Source organism: Mirounga leonina, unplaced genomic scaffold, assembly GCF_011800145.1.
Source record: "Mirounga leonina isolate KUSES-001 unplaced genomic scaffold, KU_Mleo_1.0 Mir_174, whole genome shotgun sequence".
In the NCBI taxonomy this organism is placed as follows: Eukaryota; Metazoa; Chordata; class Mammalia; order Carnivora; family Phocidae; genus Mirounga; species Mirounga leonina.
The window spans coordinates 53,934,032-53,946,053 of record NW_023270451.1 but is presented as its reverse complement, the minus strand read 5'-3'; the positions used below and the strand labels follow the sequence as shown (position 1 = coordinate 53,946,053).

Below are 12,022 nucleotides of genomic sequence, written 5' to 3'. Positions count from 1 at the left end.
ATCGGGGACATTTTAAGAAATGGACCAGGAGGCAGATCTAAGTTAAAACAAAAGAAGCAGAGAAATAACTTCATCCGTGCTGAGAACACACAGGGCAGAAGCCATCCACTCTTTTTATCCGTAGCATTTTAAGAGCCTTACAATTCCATTTATTTTTCAAATTGCTAATTAAAACGTGATTGTAACGATAAGTGGCTGGAAATTCAAGGTGGCAGAAAACTGAAAACTCAGAGTCCGTGGATTCAGAACTGGCTTTCTCATTCTTAGCTCTCCCCACTCATTCTGGCTCCTTGCCTCCTCTTACTTAGACAGTGTAGTCTTGGAGAATGTGACCAGAAGGTCCTTTTACCCCTCTTCCTGTGTTTTTGAGTAGCCTTTTTTTTTTTTTAAAGATTTTATTTATTTATTTGAGACAGAGAGAATGAGAGACAGAGAGCATGAGAGGGAGGAGGGTCAGAGGGAGAAGCAGACTCCCTGCCGAGCAGGGAGCCCGATGCGGGACTCGATTCCAGGACTCGAGGATCATGACCTGAGCCGAAGGCAGTCGCTTAACCAACTGAGCCACCCAGGCGCCCTCTTCCTGTGTTTTGAAAGACGACTGGGTTGGTGTTCTTTTTACCAAGAAGCTGGTCATCTCTTTCTTGCTCTGCGCTGTGTTTGCTGCTTGTAGGGAATTCTGATTTCATTTTCCTAAGTTCCCCACTGAAGAAGTTACAGTCACACTGAGCAACCCATCTCCCAAGGACTTCTTTGGTATTCGGTGCCATTTCTGTTGTAAGACGGTTGAGCACTGACAGAGGAATAATGAATGATAGGGCCCTCGTTGGCTCCTATTCTGATGATAAGACTTTATCCCCTCATCATCTTTTTGTGTCCACTGGGTGGGCATTGATGCGGTTAAAAGAAGCTTATAAGTCTTTTGTTGTTGTTGAGGCAACACATTGTAAGATCATGCCATTATTGTCTTCATTTTTGTTGTCATCCTTCTACTCTGGTAGGGATGTGCTTATCAGGGAGAGGGAGAACTCGAGGTGTTGAGGGCTTCCGGAGTGTTGATGGAGTTATTTCGTGGGACTCTATGTGCATCAGAAGCACACTGTCGGACCTGTCCCTATGGGAGCATCATTTGCAAAATCTGTCATGCTAAAAAATGTGAATAAAAATTGGCAGACACATATGCAGTGCCTTTTCCTCAGTATTTCTATTTAGAGATTTTTGACTGCAACTTAAACAGAGACTAGGTCTTCTTTTTATTTCCATTGAGCATGACTTCACACTGTTGCTGTTGAGTCATTGATGTTCATTCATTGAGCAAACAATTACTGCTGTCCTCCTCAGAGCCAGGCACTGATCTGGGCAAGTGGGGACACGTCAATGAATAATACAGGAAAAAAAAAATCCCTGTCCTTCCAGAACTTGGATTCTAATGCTACTGAAAATACTCTTAAGCTTTAAGTCAAGTATTTTTAAAGACAGTTTCTATACCATCTCTTTGTATTTTAACCAATATAGTGTTTCCATTTCACAAAAATATTTGCAGTGTCTAAAGCAATGCATTTTAACTTTTTTGGTGCCTTTGGCTCCTTCTCAAACTTATGGTAACTATAACCTCTATGGAAGGTAATGTACCTGTTCTTATACACATTAACATTTGTATATCAGGTTAGACACTTTGTAGCTGTCTTGTTTTTTTTTTTTTAAATCATTTCACCTTTAAAAAACCCAATTGCAAGTGTCATCTAGCTAATAAATACTATTTCATAATGATTTAGATAGTTTTCAGTTTTTAAACTTGTAATGAATACAAAGAATCTGTCAGTAAATTGTTGAAAGGAAATTTGATTTTTTGTTATTTTCTTTTAAAAAATAGAACATCTTTTTGAGATAATAAATGCATGAAAGATGTGTTGCACTTAGTGGTTTTATAGGGCTTGACTTACTTCCAGTTTTATTATTTATTCTGTTTTTATTTAAGATTTCCTTGCAAGGAACTGCGTGCTTCAATCCAGAGTATATTTAAGCTCCAGGCTGCACTATTTTCAAGATTTCTTATTACAGGTGCTTTCCCTAACAAAGAGGCATTGTTAGAAAGGTCAGAATAATTACCGTGCATAGACCAGAGTGTTTCCTCCCTCACGGTGTGTCAAAGATACAGTATTTATAATGATCAAATTATGTAAATTCCCAGAAGAATAAGCATAAGATATTCTGCCTATATAGGCCTTCTTATTTCATGGTTCCTGTTTCTATTGACCAGGTCCTATCATTGCCTACTTTTTGTTATTTCTCTGAGAAACTTGTTTCTAGTGAAATTTTTAATGAGTTCTCTAGAGATGGTACAAGCAAGTATTTCCCTGAGTTTCCCAAATGGTATAGCTATTTCTAAGGATATTACTTGAATTCCACATTGGGATTTCTGGGGTCTCAATTCTTTTGAACTTATAGTCATTACTGTTTTTCTCAGATCAACGTCAACATCAAGTCAACGTCGATAATTTTTTAAAATTCATCAGTCAATGATGGATGGCACAGGCAATGTGAAATGGCAGGTGATATGTATATCACTTATTTATAACTTTAAAAAGCATGGAATTCATTTTTTCATTGAGTTACACTTTTCTAGAAAGAGTTTTGATTTAGATAGCTTTATTCTCTGAAAAGAAAAATAGCATGAAGTGCTTTTCAGTCATCTTAAGTAGTAAGAAAGAATCAGCATGATGTTCAGAATTGGCAATAGAGTTGACTATAGTTTAAAAAATTATCTCCCCTTGTATCATTCAACTGAAAAATCCTTTGCTGTCCTGACAAAGCCATTACATTAGTTGGTTGCTTAGTCCCTCACCCTCAAATATTTTTAGGGTAAATCTGGGCATGGATATTAATATTAAAAACAGAAAACTCAGAATCTGTCTACTCTTTAGGTGAACTCCAGAAACCTTGGTAGCGACAATCACTCTCTTTCCATTTCCCTATAATCAGTAAAAAGCTCATGACCCTAATGTTGCTTCAGTTTTAAAATTAGAAAGCACATTAATAGCTTTATTTAGGAAGTCTTGCTTGAGGAGTTGCTTTCATTTATTGCCAAGGAGAAACTGTCCCTTGTCTGGTCATGTGGTTGGGAGAAGAAAAGCAAAAAGTCTTTGGCCTGAAGGTACCAGGCATACATTGCCTGTTTTCTGGTATATATGACTCTTGTAAAAGACAGCCAGCAATTCTAACTTGTCGGGTATTTGGGTCAAAACAGTGGTCCTTAAACATGACTGGGCTTTTACACATGCAGGGAGCTTTTAGGTCCATCCTGACCTAGTAAGTCAGGATGTCCAGGGTAGGGCCTGGGTTTTATACAGCTCCCAAGAGCATGTTATGCACACCTGGCTTAGGAGCCCCTGGATGAGAAGGCGGGCAAGTATCTCTGTTTCCCACTGAGCATTCCTTTCATCTTTCCTCTGTGCCACAGTGAGCACTGAAGCCCTTGGTCCAGTAGCCAGCCCAGCCTCCACCCACCTCCCCAGAGTCTTGCCTGAACGGCGATAGCACCAGCTCACGGGGGGTGTTAGTCCACGTTTAGAAAGTTGCTTGAGCCTTCCTGTTTTGAGTTGTCCTTTGCCACTTGTTCTAGGAAAGAACATGGTAACGGTCCCCCTCAGACTGTTGGCAATATCTTACACTGTTCATCAGTCAGAAAGCATTTGAGAAAATGAAGAAGTAGTGAAATAGAAGCATGAAATCACCATATGTTTGCATTCTCTTGCCTTGTGGATAGAGGCTCTGGAATGAGCACAGCTAAGCCATGCCCTTACGTCTTCTCACTCTTGCCTTTGTCCTCTCACTCCCACTGTTTCTGCCTTGGCTCCTGGCGCATCTCCCTTCGCTTCTGCTCGTCATCGAGTAGATATCAATTGTTATTCTTACACACAGCAAAGTTAACTTTAAAACAAGTGACTTTGCATTTTCAAAGGCACTACTACATGGAGTAGTTTTTGGTCAAATGGTTTCATAAAGTATGAGTGTAAAAGAACCAGACAGTTCTGATTAGTTTACCAGAACATGAGCATCTAAGTGTTTTCTCTCTTCTGTTACTGTTACTCTGGGGATCCTACATTTGTTTCAGTGATTTAACTGTTCAAATGATTTTGGAAATATTCTTTGTAATTTTTTGTAGATGGATCAGTCTAGGCTACTAATCTTTCACATCACGTGTTTCAACCCAAGATACTCCCCACTCATATATTTTTGGATGAAGTACAGGTTGTGTAATTTTCACGTAGCCTGAAATCACCAGGCAGTTTTGCTTCTTACAAGATGGGAACTACAGAGAGGTAAACATGAATCCATACAGAGAAATAGAAAAGTCTCCTTGGCGTTGGCCATTCCTAATTTTAGGTGCATTGCTCTTTGAAGCCAACTGCTTATCCTAGGAACACCCTATGGGAGAGCCATTTGATAGGATGACTCAGAAGGCTGGGAGCACCCTCCCACATCTGGCCTGCAGGCCTCCAAGACCCAAGGCAAGGCCTTTCCTACGGAAGGGTGACTGCTTCTCAGTGGCTATGACAGGCAGGGGGCAAGAAGACCAGAGCATCCTGTCCTGCCGAGAATGGGAACAGAAGACATCAGAGGGCTTCACATCCCTATTGTACACCCCACATTATCTGATCACTGGTAAGAACTTTTCTATCAGACTCTGCTATGGAAATACACTATTATCAGAGATCTTTTTGAGTATATTGGAATGCGGTAGCACAGCTGAGCAGGTGCACAGACGTAAACTCCCTAAACACAGATGTGTTTGTGGCTTGCTTCATTCATTCATTCATTCATTCAGTTTCAGTTTCATGCGTTTTCATTATTATTTGTTATTTTATTGAAAATATTCATAATAAAAACCCTCCATTCACATGACATAGTTAGTCTTGCTCTCCTTAGTTCAAGGTAATCTGTTCTTTTAAGTACAGCTTAGCATGGTGGTTAAGAGCTGAGACTCTGGAGTCAGGCCCTGAATAATTGATTTCCTGGCTCCACCCTTGCTGATCATGTAAGTTTGGCCAATTTACCTAATGTCTCCAAGCCCCAGATTTCTCATATGCAAAGTAGGGATAGAGGTGGTTCCTACCATGTAGGGCGGTTGTGAGAAGTAAGTGAGAAAATCCATGTGAAGTGTAAATCGTGGTGCCTAGAACAGGGTAATATTTACCTGTACTAATTTTCCCCTGGTGCCATCCTGGGGATGCTTATTTACACTCTTATTTCATCATCTTGGTTTCCTTAAATCCTTGTTAGAGGAAGGCAAGTCATAGATAATAAATAATTATGGTTTTTTATTCTTTCTTTCCAAAGAAAGAATCTGTCTTTGTTGATTTATGATATAGAATGATTTATAATGGCTCACACACGGAATTCAGGTGGACACTAAATTTCTCTGGAAGAAATTTCCTCTGGGAGAACATGGCAGTATATGGAAAAGTCAAATGAGGACTTCCCCCCCCCCCTTTGCTGGTAATATCAACTCACATTTCTCAGTGTTTCTGGAATTGTTTCTATTTGCTTATTCATTCTTTGATGATAAAGAAGGACGCCGTATTCTCATTTGGAAATATATGATGTCACTGTAGGTTTTTCCATTACTATATGTTTAATATAATAAAGATACAAAATGTGCATGGGGACAAGGTTAAAAGCATGATCTAGAATCTGGGGGTGCCATGAAGTTAATTAGGTGACTCTCACATCTGGTGGGGAGGCACCATTGATTGAAATGTCTCTTTGGAGAATTTCATGCATTTCTCACCATAAAGTAAAGGACATTATGGGGAAGAGAGGAAAACTTAGGGAGGCAAATAAAGCTCCCCAGTTACTTGGATTGTGTTGTATTTTTTTCCCTAAAAGATTGTTATTTGTTCAGTCTTTAATTAAACACTGAGGCAGTACCACGTCATTGGCTAGCCGCTGGGGATGTAAAGGTTAATGATGATCACCCTGTACTCTAGTTACTCACAATGTATTAGCAAGAAACACACACACATGTTATGATTAGGAAAAAAATGTAAACGACATAATTGAGGTTTTCACATCTTATCATAAGACGCTTTTTAAAAAGCTCACAAAAACTATTTTTGTTTTCTAGTCATAGACATCACCCTTTTCCTTACAGTAGAGTCTCGAAAATGCCTTTGTGCATGGCCACGAAAGTTTGTGAGAGAATTGTAGAAGATATACCAGAGTGAAATGTCAGTGATTTGTTTGGTTTTTCTCCCCCAGCTTTGAAGGCATACATTTTGGTATTCTCCAAACTTGGGGTGGGGGGATATTTATTTGTAATTCGAAGAGTCTGAAATGTGTTGCTGTAGGTCAGCCTTCTGCTTAGAGTTGCTGCGTCACCAAAGCTGGAGAGAACCTGATTTGAGTTTGTATAATAACTTGTCACTAAGTGAATAAAAAAGATTTCTTTTTTCATTGGCCACAAAGGTTTTCTTTTTCCTTTTAATAGAAGTCTGATTTTTAAAAAAATTGCCCACGAGTTATTTTTCCATAGTACCCATCGTCAGTCTATTTTTATCTCCCCCTTAAGGCATGCTTAAGCGAGGGGATATGTCATTGGCTTAGTACATATTGATATTCTTTCTGAAACAGGATATGATATAGTATAATACTTGGATAACAGGATTCTGTCTAGACTGGTGAAATTAAAATAGTGACAGAGCAAAAAGAATCTCTTTCTGAAATAGAATAGGAAACATTGCTTTACCAGCATATTGATGAAACTTGCAAATATGGAGGGGTATTTTATATCCGTATTAAAGTTAAGGTTTTAATATCTGGACCGCTTTGTTGACTTTTGGATATTCATCTTATTGGTATTCATTATTTTAGACTGGCCTGTCAGAAGATAAAGTGAAATTTGTTTTAAACATTCCAGTAGGGATAAAAAGGAGCCTCAAACATAAGCGCATCCCCCAAAAATGTAAAAATATAAAGTAGCGCATGCTGTCCGTGATACAGAAGACAGGAAAATGGTCACACTGCTTGTGTTTGGGGCTAAAATATCATCAATAAACGTTTTTGATGCATAAGAAGCAAAACCAAATACCAATCTTAAATCTCAGGAGTTTTGATTAACTAAAGCCAAGTTCTTAAATCATTTTGGAGCTCTGCATTTGTTTAATAAAATAATTTATTTCCCAATTTATTTCTCTAGGTATGTTTCCTTGAGCAAACTACCAAGGAACTATTTTAAGCCAGGGACTGCTGTGAAACTTGCTACACCAGATTTCCACTTCTTTCATTCCCATGAGGCCAGGAAGGGTGTGGGGAGAGAGTGACCCTGTATTCTTAGGACCAGGCTTGACTGAATCAGTGGGTGTCCCGAGCAGATGAATGACCTCTCTTATCTCAACATTCTGGAAATATTTGCTCTTCATTTCTATAAAGCAGAGAAAAGATTTACCTTATAGTATTCATATGAAGTGCAAAGGTTTTGAATTAACACATGGGATAGAATCAGTACTCAGCCATGCACCAAGTCTGTGATCTTGGACAAAACTATTTACTATTTCTCAGTTTTCCCATCTATAAAATGGGCATAATAGTAGTTCTGTCTTTATAAGGGCATAATGAGGATCAATTCCTGTAAAGTCCTTAGCAGAGTGGCCATCAAATGGTGAATTCTTGCAAAAATAGTATTACCTGGTATGATAAAAGTATAATTCATTTATCTGAAGGTGAATTTTTACACATTTCCTTTAAGCATATCTTAAATTTGAAATAATAGTGAATTTTCTTCCACTGTGAAGAAAGCTTACAGCCCTTCTCCTTGAATTATAGTAGATGACAATTGGGTAATATTAATTTAACTCTGCATCCTCGGTTGGATCTGTCATTCCCAGCCCCGCCTTCAGAATTATATCATGTGGGAACTTCAGCTTCATTTGAGAATCCTTGCAGCGATTTATATTCTCTTCATTCAGACCTCATCAGTCACCACTCTGGAAAAATACCCAAAAAACCCACAGATAATAGGTGTGGAAATGACCCCACAGAAATGTGCATTGGTTGCCCTTTCTCATATGCGAGGGCAGGAATGGGTATAACGTAAGAATAAAAAAAAAAAACCAAAACAAGGTAAGCCAGGTAGTTGAATCTGTTACATGTATCTATCTAGATTTAAATCAAAAAGAGAATAAAAATGTTGCAAAACAGTCATAAATTCATATCCATATGCTTCCTTAGAGATGTGGTTATGGCTCTCATTTCTTCCCCTGTATGAGAGAAGGGAGATTTGGGTCGACAGAGCCATTATTTAAGGCAAGGATCGAGTGGTGAATAAGCATGGAGAGAGAGTTGGTAGTTCTGAGCCTCACTAATGCCCTACACTCTCTTCCCTGCTTGGTCCCCAGGCTGAAGCTACTCTGACCAAGGCCACACCGTGTGCTAATACCCCTAGTATTGCATTCTGTGGATGTTGGCTGTGTGTTCTTTGCCTGAGGCAGGCAGCCATTTGATTCTGTCATAGGCACCAGGATAATGAAATTCAGAAGCTCATGGTTGCTGGTACATTAATTTTTCTCGGGCTGATATTCTTTCTATTTTACTTTTTTTTTTTTTTTTTAGATTTTATTTATTTATTTGACAGAGAGAGACACAGTGAGAGAGGGAACACAAGCAGGGGGAGTGGAAGAGGGAGAAGCAGAGTCCTTGCTGAGCAGGGAGCCCGATGCAGGGCTTGATCACAGGACCCTGGGACCATGACCTGAGCTGAAGGCGGACGCTCAATGACTGAGCCACCTAGGCGCCCCTCTGTTTTACTTATTTATTTTTTTATTTATTTGAATATAAATGGGGTAACATTACCTTGGATCTAAATGATGTCCACAAGTATATATTGATTTGAATTAGTGGCTGATCAATAGCATTTGTGTTTGTATTGAATTTGGGGACCCTGTATTTATAAATGAAAGTTCTGTGGGGAGTTTGAGGTCTCCTTTTCCTTTGTGGACCAGTGCAAATTCAAGTTTCATTTCTTGGGTCTTCTTTTGGTGTTTTGGATGATAGATTTATAAGAGCACAAAAAATTAAGCCTTCTACTAGATGGTTACCACGCAGGATGATGTCCTTATATGATGTTAATTAAATACTACGACACAACATGAAAAACAATACTCTTAGGTACAAACACACAAAACATGTTAGGTCATGTTCTTTTTTCCCATAGTGCATTTGTTTCTACTTTTTGGAGTACTAAGAATGATATCACTGATATGGAAGCCTATTCTTTTAAAAGTTAATTTTTTTTGCATATATATTTATGTTTTCTGCTTTTGCAGTTGCTGATTTGCCAGTATTGTCAAAAGTGAAGCAAATGTTTATTGTCTTGGGCATGCTCCTAATTTACATCAGCAATTTTAACATCAAATGAAGGACCATTTAATATGTTCTGAGTTTACCTCTTAAGATGAAGAGTAACTAGAAGACTGAGAAGTCCTTAGATATTAAATAATTTTTAGAATATTAAACTTTTTTTCTCTTGTAGTGAAAGATTTTTTTTGAGGCTGAATAGAAACGGACTTCCCAAAGCCCCAGATAAACCAGAACGACATTGCTCTCTCTTTGTGGTAAGTGGATCTTGTTTCCTCTAGGAGGCGGATTCTTCTAATCGTACTTTATGTTACTTAAGGGAAATAAATTATTGTGAGAGAACATAGTGACTTTGCTTAAACTTTGTAAATAATACACAAAGTACAGTAGGGCGGGGCTGTGGGCCTGGGTATTGAGGAGGACACATGTTGTGATGAGCACCGGGTGTTATACGCAACTAATGAATCGCTGAACACATCAGAAACTAATGATGTACTATCTGTTGATGTACTATCTGAACATAATAAAAAGCATAAAATAAAGTAAAAGTGCTTGACAAAAACAAAACAAAACAAAACAAAAACACCAAAGTACAGTAGTGCCCAGAATCCTAGACACACCTCTGTTCCTTTGGTGTATGTTAGAGCCTGTTATAGTCCGCATGACATATGGCAATTAGAATGTACTTAATAAATGTTTAAAGAATGAGTGAGTGAGAGATTAAAATAAGAATGGGTTTTTATTTTAAGTATTGTTTGACATCAGTAGACTTACACTGTAAACTTGTAGTGGTATTTTTCTTTCATGTTTTTATTTAAATTCCAGTTAGTTAACACAGTGTAAGATTAGTTTCAGGTGTACAATATAGTGATTCAGCACTTCCATACAACACCTGGTGCTCATCACTGCAAGTGCCTCCTTAATCCTCATCACCTGTTTTAACTCATCCCCCCCCCCCACCTCCCCTCTGGTAACCCTGTTTGTTCTCTGTAGTTAAGAGTCTGTTTCTTGGTCTCTCCCTCTCTCTTTTTCCCTTTGCTCATTTGTTTTGTTTCTTAAATTCCACATATGAGTGAAATATGTGGCATTTGTCTTTCTCGGACTGACTTATTTTGCTTAGCATAATACTCTGTAGCGCCATCCCTGTTGTTGCAAATGGCAAGATTTCATTTTTTTTATGGCTGAGTAATATTCCATTGTGTGCACGCACATGCATGTGTGTGTATCACATCTTCTTTATCCACTCATCAGTTGATGGACACTTGGGCTGTTTCTATAATTTGGCTATTGTAGAATGGGCTGTTTTGTTTTTTTTAAGCATCATTTGATATCCATAGACTAAGAGTATTAAGTTGATTGTGGTGGTATTTTTAGAACAGGATTTGAATTATGTGCTTCTGCTACAAAATTCCATTAAGAATGTCTACGTTATCTTTGCCTTTCTAATGTTATTTGTGGGAATGATGTGCTGTGACCTTTCATACTTCTATATAAATTATGAGTTTTAAAATAATCCTTTTTTTTTTCTTTTGGTAGGATTTGGGTAGCAGTGAGCTAAGAAGGGACATCTATATCACTGTGCACATTATCCGAATTGGTAAGTCCAACACTTGGCAGTGTGATATAGGTGCACAGCAGGGGGAAGAGGTGCTGAAAGGTCACCGTGCTGGCGTGATTTCTTTGCTGTCTGGATCGGAAGGAAGGGAAAGCCAGTTTGGAGTTTAAGAATCACCGCATTGGGGAATTATTCCCTTGCCTCCCCAAACTCACAGAGAGCCTCCTCATGCATCATAAATAGACCTTGTTTTCTTTCCATTTAGGTCATTAGGTAGTTTGTTGTGCTTTGTTTTGTTTTATTGGACTCCCATAGCATATTTGATTCAAAATTTGGTATTTGTCTTTATGAATTCTAATTTCTGTTAACAGCATTAATTAAACTTCTTCTAGGATCTGGATTTCCTACAAGTTTATGAAAATTTTGTACTAATTGGCATTTTCCAAAGTGCAGAATGCTACAGAGCATTACTGCAAAAAGTGCTACAAGTAAAGTGTTATGAAACCCTGAGTGCTATATACTTTTTCCACTTTTATAATATCATCAGCTCATTAAAGGGTCTCAGGAGTCCTCCAGGGAAATATTAAAATGCCTCTAACTTTGTTGGCCCTAGCTTTCTCCAAATTTGATTTGACCATGGAAACATTTATATAATGTAACATTTATTAATATCTTGCAGAGCATGCTTTGGGTGTTCTACACCAAACTGGCACCACAGAGCCAGAATAGGTGCACTTGGGGGCGCCTGGGTGGCTCAGTCGTTAAGCGTCTGCCTCCGGCTCAGGTCACAATCCCAGGGTCCTGGGATCGAGCCCCGCATCAGGCTCCCTACTCCTCAGGGAAGCCTGCTTCTCCCTCTCCCACTCCCCCTGCTTGTGTTCCCTCTCTCGCTGTGTCTCTCTCTGTCAAATAAATACAATCTTTAAAAAAAAAAAAAAAAAGAATAAAAAAAAAAGAATAGGTGCACTTGTTTTTACTCATAAAATGCCTCTAAAAGCAGGTATTTTATGGCAGAGGAGCTAGGTATAATGAGGAATGGCATAGCCTACACAGTTTTTCTATTAAAGCTAACCAGCTGATACTGGGAACTGATTCTTCACTTCTTCACTGACTGTG

At 38.6% G+C, this 12,022-nt stretch overlaps 1 protein-coding gene across 5 annotated transcripts in view; it reads left to right on the top strand.

Moving 5' to 3' along the window:
• The window catches only part of DOCK4 (dedicator of cytokinesis 4), a 421,086-nt gene that overhangs the window by 219,796 nt on the left and 189,268 nt on the right, over positions 1-12,022 (top strand). For all 5 annotated transcript variants that reach the window (XM_035020946.1, XM_035020945.1, XM_035020944.1 and 2 more), the window contains exons 9-10: positions 9,527-9,608; positions 10,888-10,948. In XM_035020946.1, the coding sequence (XP_034876837.1) occupies positions 9,527-9,608; positions 10,888-10,948 (143 nt within the window). The remainder of the gene's footprint in view (positions 1-9,526; positions 9,609-10,887; positions 10,949-12,022) is intronic.